Source organism: Protopterus annectens, chromosome 4.part0 (assembly GCF_019279795.1).
Source record: "Protopterus annectens isolate FY-2018-M chromosome 4.part0, PAN1.0, whole genome shotgun sequence".
NCBI lineage: Eukaryota > Metazoa > Chordata > Ceratodontiformes > Protopteridae > Protopterus > Protopterus annectens.
Genome location: NC_056733.1, coordinates 1,476,249,914 through 1,476,266,622, shown reverse-complemented (window position 1 = coordinate 1,476,266,622; position 16,709 = coordinate 1,476,249,914). Strand labels below are relative to the sequence as shown.

At 40.6% G+C, this 16,709-nt stretch overlaps 1 protein-coding gene across 1 annotated transcript in view; it reads right to left on the bottom strand.

The window, feature by feature from the left end:
* DBN1 (drebrin 1) overlaps nucleotides 1-16,709 on the bottom strand; it is a 1,456,369-nt gene that overhangs the window by 691,658 nt on the left and 748,002 nt on the right. The window contains 1 exon segment of the mRNA XM_044069321.1: nucleotides 2,074-2,106. Within this exon segment, the coding sequence (XP_043925256.1) occupies nucleotides 2,074-2,106 (33 nt within the window).

Below are 16,709 nucleotides of genomic sequence, written 5' to 3'. Positions count from 1 at the left end.
CCGAGTGGGGTATTGTATCGAAGGCTTTTGCGAGGTCCAGGTAGGCTGTGTGAACCACCTTCCCCTTGTCAATGGCCTTGGTGACTCTTTCAAAGAAATCGACCAGGTTTAAGAGGTAGGATCTGCCCTTAAAGCTGAACTGGGTAGGATCCAGTGTCTGTAGGTCCCCAATATCTTTATTTATGAGATCCATGATGATCCTTTCCATAGCTTTGCAGACCAAGCTAGTCAGGCTTATGGGGTGATAGTTTCCAGGATCCGTTGAGGCACCACCTTTGTGGAGAGGGACCACTGTTGCTGTACACCACTCTTTGGGTACATATCCTGTAGTAAGACTGAGATTGAACAGCAGCTTTATGTTTGGGTTCAGCTCATCTTGGAGTTTATGTAGGATGCAGCCAGGGACACTGTCTGGTCCCACTGATGCTGTGTTTTTTGCTTTGGAGAGGGCGGTTCTTACCTGAGCATCTGAGATGTCAGGGGGCAGCACTCTGCTGGAATAGATATTTGCTCTTTTGGTGGGGGGGGGGGTTGCGCTGAACCTGTCGGCCAGGATGTTGGCAGTGTCTGTGGGCTCAGTGTATTTTTTGTCATTACGGACTAATTCTGAGCATATCTGGGAATTCTCACCCAGGTTCCTAACATAACTAAAGAAAGCTTTGTGATTATCTTTAGTGTCTTGTGCAATTTCTCTCTCAAGCTGGCCTTAGATGATTTTATGAGTGCCCGTAGTTTTTTGCTAATACTGATCAGTGATGCCTTCCCTTTTTGGGATGTTGCTCTATCATGTAGTAACTTCCTTCTTCTATTGTATAGTTTATTTATGGCTGGGGTCCACCAGACAGGATGCCTGCCTTTGGGGGATTGGGTCTTAGTTTTATTTGGGATTGCATGATCCATACATTCCTGAAGGTGTTCATAGAATGCGTTTATAAAGGATTCTGTGGTCTGGGCCATATTTTCCACAGGCCTGGGGGCTTTGAAGGATTCCACCTCAGTTTTGAGTAGTGTGAAATTTGCTTTAGAGAAGTTTTTCACTGTGGTTTTCTGGGCAGGAGGTGGGGTCAGGATGTGGATATCCAGTGAGATTCATTTATGGTCTGATCTTACCAGTGAAGGATACACTTCTGGTCTGGAGCATAGAGTCCCCATGTTGGTGATGATCAGGTCCAGTATGTTTTCCCCTCTTGTGGGAGTGGTCACAAGTTGTTCCATAGCATTTGAGTTTATAAATTCTAGGAACCTTTGGGCTAGGGTGTTGGAGCTAGAGTAATGCTCCCAGTCTATGTTTGGGTAGTTGAAGTCGCCCAATATAATGGTGTTTGGAGAGACCTTCATACAGTGTTCTCAGGAAGGCCGAGTGGGGTTCCTGGGTTTGGGAGGGTGGTTTGTAGCAGGCTATAAACTGGAAGGCAGTTTTACCCACTGTTAGTTGCACATGGATAGTCTCCGATGCTTCGTGCTGTGCCACCAACCTGGAGGTGTGGGTATCTTTGACGAATATTGATACTCCCCCTCCCTTTGTGGTTCGGTCTGAGTTTTGGGGCCGAAAAGCATGGTATGAGGTTTAACCTGGTAGTGCTGGGGTGCTCTCAGGAGCCTTGAACCAGGTTTCTATTACTGCACAGATATCGATGTTCTCCATGCTAAGGAGAGTTTCGAGTGCATGCATCTTGAGGTTTAGACTTCTGGCGTTGAGTAGCATTACTTAGTTTCTTATCCCTTGTGATACCTATGGAGGTGGGATTGTCTTTTGAGCCTTGCCTAAAAAAGGCACTTTGGGGGTGGCAAGAGCCTTTGCCAATATCCGAAAGCCCAGGGGTGACAGGTGCAAGCCGTCCCTAGCGAAGCAGCGTGGCTTGTTGAGCATGTCATCCCAGGCTGACAGGCATTGGATGCCCTTTGAATGACACCAATACTTAAGCCAATTGTTGAAATTGATCATCTTGTCTTCATATTGTGGCATCATTCTTGGTGAGGCTAAGATGCTACTCAAGGTCAGGGTCATACCGGCCTGGGCTACATGCTCAGAGAGCTCTTCTATGTCTCTTTTCATGTAGTCCAGGGAGGTACGTCTCAGGTCATTCACATTAGCATGGACAATGACTGAGTCATATTTGTACTTGCCTTGGAGTGACCTGAGTGCTTGTGTTATGCGGCGGATCCTAGCGCCCGACAGGCAGCTCACCGTGACCTTCTCCTTGTTCAGCCTGGTGAGCGGGATGTCAGTGTGCCTGACGATAGACTCACCTATTACAAGTGTATCAGGTGTGTTGTTTAGCCTTAAGGGCTGTGACTGTTCGGCACACTGGCTTTGTGAACTATGTGTTTTGTTTTGGGGGCAGCGGTTGCTTGGGTGTCTGCTTTGGAGGTCTCTGCTGCTTAGGCAGATTTTTATTTAGAGCCTCAGAGTATGTTTTTGTGTGTTTATGTGTATGGTTTGCTGTCGTGGTAGGTCTATGTGAGACTGGAATTGTAGTGAATGTGGATACCTTCTCCTCCTGACTGGTTTCGCCAGTACTGAGCTGAGAGAGCTTAGCCTCCAGTTTGGCTATATGGCTGCATCTCTCACATATGTTGGAACTTGTTGGGAGGAGGAGAGGGTTGTCTGTGTACATGAGGCAGTTGTAACATTGCCTCATGATTCCCAGATTCACCAGCTGGACCGGAGAGGAGACTGCCAACTGACCTTTGGACATGCTAGAATAGTACAGGGAACTCCTTTAAAATTGAAAAAAAGGGCCAATGGAGAGTAAGGTACTCAAGGGGAGTTTGTGAGGGTGTAGTGCTTTTAATTTTTTAGTGTTGACTTATAATTGCTTTAGTGAGCAAGTGCCAGGCTTTAGAGTAGGAATAGGGTGTTTATTATGAGAACTAGAGCAGTTCTAAGGGAAAAAGTGAAGAGCAGACTCTGTGGAGCCAAGAATGGTTTAAACCCAATTAAGCAGCGCTGCCTGATGCTGCGCTATGTGCAAAATCGCGCAAAGCTGCGCTAAAGCGGGTTTTATACAGGGGGGCTTGAAAGAGCTAGAAATTGGCCCAAAACAGCCAATAGACTACCAGATTATTGTGCTGGGAACACTCCTCCAGGGATAGATAGGCTGCTCTAAGCTCCCCACTCCCACTGGTGAACAAAGAAGCCTCCTTTTATCCAAGAAAGGAAATGGGCAACACAGGAACTTTCGAAAAGTCCAGAATACAGCAAAGCCTGTATATGGACTACTCTAGGTCAGGAAAGGCGGGAAACAAGGATAATTCTTTTGTTTTTTTTTTGCAAATAAACAGCAGGAAAATGCAATAAATATGAAACACAGGCTAGCGCACTTCAGTGTGTAGCCTCAACAGGTAAATGCAACAAACAGGACAAATTTTAAAAGTGCAGGTGCCAAAACAACTTTAAACAGTTTAAAACAGTTAAAGACGCAGAAATACTTGCTATTTAGCAAGATCTGACAGTCGCTCAGGTAGTAGAAGGAAAAAAACAATTTTTTCAGGTAAGCAGTTGCTCTTTTAGCCTCTCTGCTGCTAGCACCTCTCTGCAGGACCATGAGGAGCTTGGCTGAGTAGTAACAAGCGCAAAAACCATGTCAAAGCGGGTTTTATACAGGGGGACTTGAAAGAACTAGAAATTGGCCCAAAACGGCCAAGACACTACCAGATTCTTGTGCTGGGAACACTCCTCCAGGGATAGATAGGCTGCTCTAAGCTCCCCACTCCCACTGGTGAACAAAGAAGCCTCCTTTTATCCAAGAAAGGAAATGGGCGTGTTCCTTTTTTGGGGCAGCGCAGTGCTGCAGCAGTTCACATTGTTACCTCACAGCAAGATGCTCTCTGGTCCGACTCTTGGCTGGGTTGCCTTCTGTGAGGAGTCTGCATGTCCTCCCTGCATTCGCGTGGGTTTTCTCCGGGTGCTCAGGTTTCCTCCCACAATACAAGACATGTACCTGGAGCGTTTCTCCCCAGGCCTCTGCTGAAAATGGGCTCTGTCCCATTCGGACTTTCCCAGTTAACAAATATTAAGTAAACATTAAAAACAATACCTTTCATGTTGACCTGGGTCCCTTAAATAAAGGATCACTCTCCCCCCAACTCTCCCTCTTGGGAAGAAAAATAACTAGGAATAAAACATATGTCCAACCTCATCATTAAACATAGGTTTGATGAACTGTTCTGAAATAAGACAAGATCTTGACATAGACGTATCCAACAACTGAGTATTTTAATCAAAAGATTGCTAACTGCTCCAAAGAGTGCCCATGGTAAATAATGCCCATTATCCACTGACCATCTACAATTGGTCAGCCATGAAGAAGCATTAAGTTTTCAACTGAGCTTTAAACCCCTCCTATACAATCAGGACTGCTGAGAAGTTGAGGGGGGGCACTTCATTGTGAAGGACCCAGTGGGGGAACCTTGTTCAGCATGCATTGTTCTAGTGATGCACAGAATGTTCCTTGTACATGCCATAAGAATGGTGAAAAATAAGACAGGAAAAACAACAGCCTTTCTCCTCACTGCTCATCTTCAATGATATGCTGTATGTCTTGATCAACAGGAACTTTACATTGAATGAAGGGTCAGCAACAAGGTTCCCAAACTCTCCAAGAAAGGGAGGAAAAGTTGAAAGTACAGCATGCGTGCCAACCACAGTGATGGAAGGCCAAACAGCAACATCTAAGGGATCAAAATTTCATCCTGACGTGTGAGTAAAAACTCATATGTACACCCAACTGAATAAATATATAGCATGAACATTGATTAAATACTTTCATTCTAAAAACCTTCGTCAGAATCAGTTTTTACATTCTATTATAAGACAATTAAACTATGGAAACCAATCATGTGATGAGTTACAACCAATCACGTATGATCAATGATGTTAAACATATATCATGTCATACATTTGGATGTAATGACTTAACAGCTATTATGCATCCCGGCAAGCCATAGAGGTTCCGGCAAACAACCTGGAAGCCTGTAAGTAGGTTATATGTGGCAAGCAACTGAGGGCTGTAGGATTCAAAGTGGAAGAAGAATAGATTTTTTTTAAACTTGTTCTAAGATCCATTTCCCCTGTCCAGGGGAAGGAAAGCCAGATGCTGTGGTCTTTTGAATTTGTGTTGTGCAGAAAAAATTACAAGGTGCGTCTATCCAGTACTACTACTACTACACAGGCAAACAACTGGAATTTTAGGGCTGCTCTACTAAAATAGATCACATGTCTAAGAATCTATGGATAAGACTAGAATATAACAGACACGTATTCAACATATCGGATGATGCAATCAGGCCTCTGGTGTGGGCAATTCGTATGATTTTCTATTCTGACAATCCCAAAGGCTGACAATTCAGCAAGTTCTCTAGCTCCCATGCCTGAAGTGTGCATGTGTCCCACAGGCACACACTGTGACATAACTTTCCAGACAGGTAGTGTGCATCTAGTCCCGAAAGACAGGCAAACATAATCCAGGACTATGCAGAGATAGATACAGATATATAAACACACACACGTCTGAACTACAGAAGAATCCATGAGCATACCTTTCAATTCTCCAAGTCTGCAGACTGACCAAATTTTTGCCTCGTTTTTTTTTTTGGTTTGTTCCTCAAAAGATTTGTAGCTTTCTGTCAAATCACTGAGGAATAAAGTCATTGAAGAATAACACACTAAGTTTAAGACTTCATATCCTTCAGAAAATGCACTCTAGCACAAAACCTATTACAGTAACGTTCTAAGCTTATAAGGGCAATATTTATTATTGGTCCCTGTTTTGGGGCCTTTGTCCCATTATATTTGTTTTTTTTTTCCAGATTTCTTGTGCTATGAGGTTGAAAGGTATGTGCTGGAACAAGAAACCACCCAGACACATGGGGACAGAAGGTAAGACAATAAGCATTCCTTGCACAAATCCTCATCACAGATCAACTGTTATGAGTACAAACACACTATATCTGAATTCACAGCCCTTCAGAAATTAACCATGGGCAACTTCAATAACTAATGATACAGAGTATCAGTGTAAAAATTACATGATGAAAAGGACTCCTCCTTACTAATAAAACTGATACAATAACTTCTGGAAAACTATTAACTAACTTTAAATAAGGCAAGATGTAAATCTCATTTATTCAGCCCACGCATCTGCTGTCTTTACTGCAGGAAAAAGTAAACACAGACTTTGTTACTTAATTTCTTAGAAACAGCTACAAAGTCACTTTCCTCCCATTCAATAAGCAGTTCCAGACAACAAAAATGTAGACAGGCTGGCATATGCCATGTACAGCAAGGTGTAGACTTTTAAAAAATACATTTTATTTTGTTGAATGACATATACTAGAATATAAATGTTAAACAGTCCTGGCATTATGGTTTTATTTTGTTTCCTTACAAATTTTGCTAAACTGCTTCTCTGCAACCAGCTTGGGCTTAGTATTACTGTTTTGCTCCAGGTGAGAGAGGGAGAAGAAGGACATTGATTCTTAGCCATCACTGACTGGGCGCTTACATTGCAGCAGCACCGAGACCAGACCAATGGCTGGTATGCCTACCATGAGCGCACTTTAAATAGCCAAAAAAAATCAATATAATTACCTTTAGGAAAGGCATCACCCTCTCCCCTCTTACTACACTGTTAAACTAATCAAAAATTGTCCGGTCTTTTGATGGCAGAAGATATTGCAGTTGTCTAGCCATTTAGACTAGGTTTGTTTAGTAACTGCAGGAACCTTCTTTTCACAGGTGAGGAAAATAAAATACTGCTCTTTCTTTTTGAACAAGTGGGCCCTTCTAAAACTGAAGAGCTGTTGGCAATGTATGTCCACCATGTGGAGGATACAGTCACATCTGATGCTAAGCTTCAACACTAGTCAATGAATGAACTAATTGAAGGATACCAGATGTACTACTTTTAATGAAAGAGAGGTGGCGCCATTGAAGAAACCCAGTCTTTGTGAAAGATCATGTAAGGTTTCAAGCACAAAGTATCCTGAAACTTTAAAAGGCAACTAGCAGAAATAATAGCTGCAAGAATAGACTGTCTTTCAGGGCACAAATGTACAGACAGTGAAAAACAGCATACATATCATAAAATGAAGTTCACAGGAAGCTGAAGGTTTCTTCACAAGAGGAAGATGATATTATTCTCTATTCAAAAATGTTCACTCGGGTAGTGCTTCACCACAGTCACACCTGTCAGTAAGGGTAGGAAAGGATGGTTGGACGTGCAATCTTACTACCAAGTCAGATAAAGGAATGTAGCCTTTCAACTGTAGATTGTCTTCTCCTCTGCTTTACTCACAAACAATGTTGAGAACTTTTTCACAATTCCAATGTTCTCAAACATCCTTTCAATATCAAGCGGAAACAATGCTGTGAATAAAGGAGCCAAACTCTAGTTTGCATGTGATCTTGGTCCCAAAGGAACAGATTTCCCTAAATTAGTAGTGGCATGGAGTCCTAAGAAACAACTGACAGCAGGTGCAGAGAAACGGTGCCTATGAGACTGACAAAGAACAATCAGACCATGACATTAGCAGCTCATTTTGAATCAGTGAAAAGGGAAGGAACTCATGGCTACATATCCCTGCCCATCAGGATAAAAATGTATATACAGCCCAGTCTTCTCTGCCTGATAAAAGTATCAAAACTGTGGCTAGAGTGCCTAATCTTTAATGAAGATGTCAACCTCCAACTTAACCCAAAATCTGGAAAACTGCCTAAACAGTACTCGGAAATACTTCAGGTCAAGGAAGATGCTGGTGCGGTAAGTCAAGAAGTCTTTGAATGGCATTCAGTCACACCTGAATGTGGACTGTCAGTAAGAAGAGACAATGGTGGGGTTCTATTAACAGGCTTAAAGCCCTTTCATAAGAATGGGGCAGGAGCAAGTCCAAGCCTGTTTAGGCATATTATTATTTAGACTTCTACCTAATTGTCACATATCAAACAGTAGTTTTTGGTTTTGAAGATGCTCCATTGCTCAAAGGGTCAGAAGAACTGTGGTGGACTTATGTTTCCATATACCTGCCTATGGACATGTGCACATTGATGAAATATGTCTTTTGCAATATTCCAGCAGCAAATAAAGGAACAGTTACCTCTTACTTTGACTTGCCATAATTTCTTTCTTATTTGCAGCATAAATACAGTTTAGACTAAAAATTAATCATGGCTTTTCCTTATGTGTCCATCAACTTTTCAAGTTTAAAGATTGAAATTTCAGAGTGGGGTGAAGTAAACAAAATAAAGAAAGGCACTGCAGATCAGATGCAAAACCTCTTGCTGGTTCAAACATGGAAGCTGGTTGAATCAGTGATACAAGTACAAGAAAACATAAGCTCATTAAGTAAGTGCTTCTGTGCAACAAAAGGAGCTAATCAGGAAACATACTGAAAAAATTATAAAGGACCGATTTCTGGTATACAAATGATTCATTTTAAGGCAGTACGTGTTCTTTTTTAAAAGGGCACTAATTACTAAAAATATATATGGGATAAGGTGTGCATTATGAACTGTGCACGTGAATGATTTATTTAAAGCAATAAAATGTGATTTTCGATGAAAAGAGTATTTACTGATTTTAAATAGAAGGTTTTATGCACAATTTCCATAAAAAGCACAATCACGTTTCTTTTTTTATAACAAAAGGCCATTTACTGGTTATACAAGGGCACAGTGATTTTTTTATAACCAAAGATTATTGTAAGAGAAATAATTTATATGCTTAGATCACATTGTGTTTTTTTTTCCAAAAACAAGGCTGTTTATACAAAAGAATGATTTACAAAGAGTGATCTATGCATACATGCAAGTTACATAAAGCAGTACAGGGTGATTTTCCACAAAAGGCGGTTATTTAATGACTGCAAGTAAGCATACTTTTTTTGTTACATTTTATATGCAAACAATTAAAATGGAATACAAGTAACCCTTTTTTATACAGCACAAACTAGCATTGTTTATAAACATACACTGGCTTTTAATCCAAATAACCTAACAGAAACAAAGTTACATAACAACATGAAAAGTGATATTTTTTTTCTATAGACAATGTAACTACTGATGGTATAGAAAAGCAAGTGACGAGTTACTTTTGTCATAAAAGTAATCAGAGGGCAATAAAAGCAAAACTACACGATAAAACGCTAACTTATTAATTTTATAAGGATACAATTTTTGCAGGACAATGCTGACTAGAAATAAAATGTATACGAACAATTTATGTCCAGCGAAACTGGAGTTATATAAAGCACAAAAAGTGGCCACTGTCAAAGACAGCTTTATGCTAGTGCACAATATACAAAAGTATTAATGTCATAACGTTACATAAAAAATACTTTTGTATATTTAACTACAGTACTGACAATACCTTAAGGCACTGGAAGCGAAAGCAGACACAGAGGAACACAATTTGTGAAGGGTGACTGTTACAGACTGTGCCATGGAAAGACTGTCAGCATATAATGAAAGAGTAGAAAACCACCACAAAATGCATGTAACTGAAGCAAAAACTAAAGTTTCATTACTGCTTAATACTATGAGGGCCAAAACTTAAGGCCAGTTTTTACACAATGGCTCAGATTCAGTAAGAGAAATTAGTTGAAAATGGCATTCTATTTCACAATATAGCAGAAGTGGGTTACTCTGTAGCAGAAGGAATGCGGCCCTGAATGTGATCAGGGTTTGATTAGTGGTCAACGTCTTTGTACAGATGCCAGACCACCATGATTATGTGATCAGCTGTAAGCTGACTACATCTAACCTAAAAGAAAGGATTTCCCATAATGCACTAGGGCCTTACAGACTAAGCATTAAGAAGCTGTGTGTGTGTGTGTGTGTGTGTGTGTGTGTGTGTGTGTGTGCGCGCGCATGCGTGGGTGTTTTGCCATGCAAATACTGAGACTGTTAAATACAAGTAGAGTGTTTTCACTTTCACTCATTTAAAAACTTGTAGAAAGAAAGCATCTCATGATGACACTGTCAGAAGTTGAATATTTGTACTGAAAAGAACAAACTGCATGCCATCCATTCTCAAAACATTTTGGAGAAGCAGAAACCCCACCTGAGAAGTATGCCACAAACGACATTCAAGTCATTTTATCATGATAATTGCTCTAGCAAGTGCCTAGCCATTTAAAAATCAAGTGAAAGGGCCAAACAAACAGTACAAACTTCCACCCACAAGAACCCCTCAATTTTTCAGAGAGATCTGTCTGGCCAAAATGGAAGAGTTTTGCACACCTTAGAATAGCATTCAAGCTAGATCATGATGAACAAGAAATTCAGGTAAATTCTTTCTGCTGTGGGTGAAATGGAGAGACAATTTTTAAAGCTTTGCCAGTTACAGAGTGGACAAACAATAACATCTGAATTTGAAATAGTTAAAATCACCAGAAAATGTTGAGATTCATGAAATGGCACATTTTCACAACTGTGTGCAAGGTGGTGGGTGAATCTGCTGAATTGTTTGAGAGACTTTTACATGACTGAATACTCTGAATTTAGGACAGCTAAGGATGACTTCTGACAAGAAGTTTCACAAAAGATGTAATGTAGTTAGAGCTAAATTTCATTTTGAGAAAACCCATATAAATAGCTCACCAGTCTATACTAATGTTATGAGAGATGTGAGCAAACTTGAGCACAATGTTAACGGCATGCATGGCGATTGTCAAAGCAAAGCAATGAGCAAAGGATATGCATGTGTGAAATAAGGAGTGAAAGTAATATGGAAGAATGCATCAACTGCAAAGGTGTGCATGCTGGATCAAAGCAATGCTTACCATGAAACAACAGGTGAAAAAGTGCAGCAAAATAGGACATTTTGTTGATGTACGAATGACTAAAGTGGTTAAAGTAGCAGCAACAAATATGAGGAGAGTGCAGAAACGGCTTTCTTTATGTGCTCAGTGATCAAGCAGTTAAGCACACAGGAAAGTGGAAGGTAAAATTTCCAATTCATGGAGATGCAATAAAGTTCAAAACAGGCACTGGAGCTGTCACTACTGTAATACCACATGGTAACTACAGAAACATCTCTTGTTTGGAACAGAAATGGAAATACATAGATCTGGATAGAAAGTGCGATGCAAGGGGAAGACATTCATCATACTGATAACTGCTGCTGTAGTCTTAGCTTTGTGGTTAATAACCTGCCAAGGATATAACATCTGGCCAACTTCCATAGCTTCAGGGCACCTTCCACGTGACCAAAATGTCAGGCAGCTCAAGTGGAGCTGACTAAAAGACAAGTCTGAGCACCAAGCCCTTCAGAACTCTACTGCCGCTGAACAGTATGCACCTCAGACTTTTGAGGATCGAGTTTTGACTTGAACCATTCCTTTGCCAAGCAGACAAGTTCCCTTTGGGGGAAAATTTTTCATTTAATAGTTTTCCTTATTATTTATACTCTCCTCTTCAGAGAAGTTACTTTAAAACTAAGAGTTTGTGTTTTAACAGACGAGACTGTACTACACTTTTAAGCAAAAGCACTCTTTTTCCTGTCAGTTTAAAATCTGTTTAAAGTAACTTAACACTATTTTATCTGTTTGAAATTGTATTTATTTTACGTTGTGGGGCTGGCACTGTGTGTTTAAGTACTTTTTACCGTGTTTGAGGAAAAAGTGACTTTTTAAGGCCTTTTTATTTTTATCTGTATTTATTGCTAGTTTTCCAATGGAAAGAGGTACCATTTTGAACTTGACCATGGAACAAAAAAACATTGTTGCCACAGTCAGTCCTTCTTCCAGCCACATAAAGAAAAAGTTAAGCAACAGCCTTTGCCACAGCCACAGGTGGGCAACTTTGCTGTTGCCATTTATTGTACCTCAGACCACTCCTATTTTACCCAGAATCACTCTAAGTTCCTACAGCCCCTATGAACTGGGAGTTAGCTATGTGCTCTGCAGTTGTTGGGGTCCCCTCTGTGGGAAAGGGAAAACCACTTTTGTTGGTCCTAAGAGAAGGAAAAGGGAAGCCTTCCCTGTTTTGTCAGGATGTTGCGTCCATCCTTAAGGAAGCTGCTGTTGCCACTAAACACTGTTGGCAGAAGTTTTCTGGTCAAAAAGAGGCAGAAAACTAAGCAGGATCTACTCCTCAAATTTCCTTAGACTACAATAGTTTACTGGGTCTGGCCCAGGGCTTAATTCAGGCTGTTGATTCTTCTTGTAAGGTACGTTATGGTAAAAGAAAGAATGAAGAGATTCAGATTCTGGACAGGATAATGAAGGGAAAGATGCAGGGTTTTCTCCTCAGATTTCTGATTCAGACTCAGAGGACAGCTCAGTTTCTGATTTTCCCTGTGGTGGTTTCTCTTTCTCTGACACCATTTTTACAATGAGTCAGTGTTTTCAATGGCAGAACACAGATCAGACTCTTATTTCCACCTATTCTTCATCACATGATGTCTCAGAGTGACAGAACCAGATCCTCCCTTCCCAGGTGCGAAAGGGGGTTTATTCAAAGATGTTTTAGTGGCAAAGAAATAAAATGCTTGGAGACCACTTCCGGATCTTTCTTTCCTAAACCTGTTTGTGATGGTACCTAAATTCAAAATGTTGCTTCACAACCAGTTACCTGTTCTTCCTCACTCAAGGTTCATGGGAATACTAGATTTAAAACAAGTTTAGCATCACATTCCTAGTCTCACAGATTCCTGGCACATCTTAAGGTTTTCCACGTCTGGATCACATTATCAAGTCTATGCCTTACCCTTTGGACTATCCACTGCACCAAAAGTGTTCTCAAAGTGTCTAGATTCAGTTATCACTCATTGCAGGGTACAGGATATCCACATTTTTCCATATTTAAATGACTTGCTTATCTTTACAGTCTTTTTCATGTGTCAGGAATCTCTCTCTCATGTGTGACAGATCTTTTACACAAGCTGGGATTCCAAGATAACATTCAAAAGTCTTTATCTTCTCACAAGATTGTGTTTCTATGATGTCAGCTAGACACCTCAGTTCAAAGAGCTTTTCTTTCACAGGATAAAATAGATCTATGTCTAGATCTGTTTTTATGGTTTTCCACTCACATGGTCACTATGAGGGAATACCTCAGGATTTTGGGTCTCATGGCTTCTATGATCCTAATATCACTTGCAAGATGTCACATGACAATTATACAGTGGTATCTGAAGTCCTTTTGGTCCCAGCACAAACCAACTTTGTCTTTGTCTTTTCAAATCCCAGGCTGCAGTTTGTCAGAAAAGAAAACATTTAGTGGAAACAAGAGATATCCTTAAATCCAGGTCTCCCCTCACCCTCCATGTTCCAAAGCAGTCAGTCCATCGGACTTTCCTTGGGGAGCAGTTTCAAGAGGGATAAAAGTGCAATGTATGTGGAACACCAAGGACATATGCAAGCATATAAATATAAAAAGGGATGCTTGCCCTTGTCAAGACCCTCAACTCTTCAAATCATCTTTGGTCCCCAGGACTTCAAGTTGTAAGACAATACCACAGTCATGTGGTACATCAGCAAGCAACGGGGAACCAGGTCATACCCCCCCTTGCAGAGTAGCCATGTTAGCTTAGGATATATACTCACAGTGCAATCTAACATTGCAGGCATCCTACATTCTATAAAAGCATAAATGTTTTACAGATAAGCTGAGCAGGCATAAGAAGACCCTCATGAATAGAACACTAGATCAGAGGAGTCTTCCAAGATTTGATCCATCCGAGAGGAGTTCCTCAAGTAGACCCCTTTGTTGCCTCTCTGATTAATCAGCTGGCAAGATTCTGCTCCAGGACTCCATGTAAGAAGGCCTAGAAGACAGATGTCCTTTATTTTCTTTGGACAGGAATGCTCCTGTATGCTTTACCACCCTTTTGACTAATTTTTATTTATTTTACATTTGTTGACTGGGATAGTCCGACTGGATATATGTCCATTTTCAGCGGAGGCCCAGGGAGAAAAGCTCCACATACCAAAAGAGAGACAGTACATACATCACTGAGTGATAAACTCAAGCAGACATGTTTAGAAAAATATAGACAAAGAATACAGCCATATATCAATAAACACAATGTGCAGACTTGCATCTGATTGGCAAAGATTTATCAAAAAATGTGAACATAGAATACAATCAGATCTCATAATTCACTATGCTTAGATATTCAAATGCTTTGAGGCATAGATACTTGTCCAAAAAGCAGTTTGGGTAGCAAGACATGTATTAGAGAAGTTGTTAGGTTTAGAACAAGAGCACAGCCAATGAGATGTGAGGTATTTTTTGAGTTCTCTTTTAAATAGGGGTAGTGAGGTTTCCTTGGTAATGGTAGTAGGGAGTAGATTCCAGATTTTACTGGTTGAGTTTGCAAATATAGCATTGCCTGCAGAGTTGTTGGATTTTTGGGTCAGTATTATTAGTTTATCAGCTGAGTGTAATGGCCTGGGGGCACTATGAGGGGTGAGAATATTTATGAGAGCAGGGATGCTATCAGGTTGATGGAGTATTTTATGCGCTACTATAAGCTGGTTGAACTGTAGAAAGGTAGGATACTCTAGCTATCCCAGTGCTTTGAGGTTCTGGCAATGGTGGGTCCTAAAAGCCATGCCAGTAGCGAATCTGGCTATATGATTGTAACATCCTGATAATTTGTTGAGATTGGTTTTGGATAGGTTAGTGAGTACAGGCGAGGCATACATAAGGGTAGAGAGGAGGTCTGGATCTTGCAATAGCTACCCTAGCTTGTTGGGGGGGGGGGGTTGGCTCTGTACAGGGAGCCAAGCTTTTTGTTGACGGACTTAATAGTGCGATTGACATGTTTATCAAATTTAAGGTTGCCTATTATTATGCCTAGAAGCTTTGTATGGTCATCAGAGGAGATAATGGTGTCATTGCTAGATATGATGTTGAAGGAAGGAGGAGGAATTCTACGGTTGGGGAGAAAAGAAGTAGCTTGGTTTTGTTAGGACTTAGAAGCAGGCAGCGATTAGCTAGCCATGTTTCTACCCTGCTGAAAGTGGTCTGGGTGAGGGTTAGAAGTTGTGTAGGAGAGGAGGCGGAGCATATTAGCATTGAGTCATCTGCATATTGGATGCAGGTGGCTCCTGGGATGATGATGTGCAGATCATTGATAATGATAGAGAAAGGAAGGGGACCTAGTATGGACCCTTGTGGGACACCTAGGGTTAGAAGTTGGGATGTCACCTTGCTCTGCCATAAGACAGCCTGCTGTCTATCGTTTAGGTAGGAGTGAAACCACTGTATTGCGTGTTGGTCTAAACTGATGGTTTGTAGGGTATTGAGCAGTAGCTGATGGTTGACCATATCGAGAGCTTTTGACAGATCTAGGAAGAGTGCTGAAGATAGTTTGTTGTTGTTACAATGAAGTTGGTAACATTAGAGAAAGACAGAAGAGCCGAGGTGGTACTGTGGGGAATGGCCTAAAGGCGTGCTGAGAGTCGGCGAGCTTTCCATTTTGAATAAGAAAGTGTATGATTTCCAGAATATCCACAGTACCTGTGAAGATTCAGAAGGAATCTTCCTGCAGTATCACTGTGGAGACTCCCTTCTGGCTGAGGCAACCACAATTCTCCATTCTTTTGGAAATGGTCAGGGGCAATTACCACACGTTTCCTCACAGACTCCCAAGAACAAGAGTGTTGATACACCAATCAATCTACTTCAACTGACTGTATGGATTTTTTTAAAACACGGAACCTCTTTATTAAATTATTATGTATGACGCAGGCAATCTTACATTTATATAAAGGAAAACAAACCATACAGACAATTTTACTTGCAAACATTATGCATTACAAATCATGCTGACACAATTGTAGTTGCAAACATTATATATCACTTATAATCTTATCCAGTCAAACATTACATAGCTCATTCAGTTCCTGTCTTTTAAACCTTGTTCCTCCTCTTTATGTATTGCTCCCACAATTCCCATTTTTCCTTATGACATTTCCTCCTACTCACTTCTATAGATCACAATTCCAGTTGGTTCATCTCTTAGCATATTTGCTACTTCTAGTAAAGTTGATGTAGACTTTGACTTCAATTTTCTAGTAACTGCTTTTTTGGTAGCCACCATCAGCAAGGCCTTACTATGTCTAGGCAATTCTAATTCTGCATCATAGCTCAAAAAATAATTTCCTTAGGTACACCAATTTGCTCACCCAGCATCTCTGACAGAGAAGTCTGCAGGGAATCTTTAATTTCTGCTAACTTACTACACTCCTAGAAAATATGTTCCCAGGTTACCTCTTTCTTCCCCATTACACCTCCAACATTTGCTATCTACCACAGGAAAAATTCTTTGGAGTCTACTTGAGGTACTAAAATACCTATGTAAATACTTCCAAGCAAACATCCCAAATCTTCAAGATGTTGTTGCATATTTGGGAGACATACATATATCCCCCATTGCTTCTTTGTGAAATGCTTATCCATTCTCTCTTCCCAATCCTAACCTCCTCTGATTGATTTTTATAGTTATCATGCAATATTTTGTAAGCTCTACTAATTATTCTTTCTTAACTGCAGCTTCTGTTCCAGATTCTACTAAAACCTCCATCAATGCTGGTCTTTCATTTAGGACCCCCCCTATTTCTTTCTCTTTGCCTAAACTCTGATATCAGTCCTTGATAGGGAAGGCAATCTCTAACCTGCAGTCCAAATAAATTCTTGGCATCTTCCCATGCTATTACCTTTCCCTCTCTAGTTATTTGCTCCCAATACCTTGGTTCCT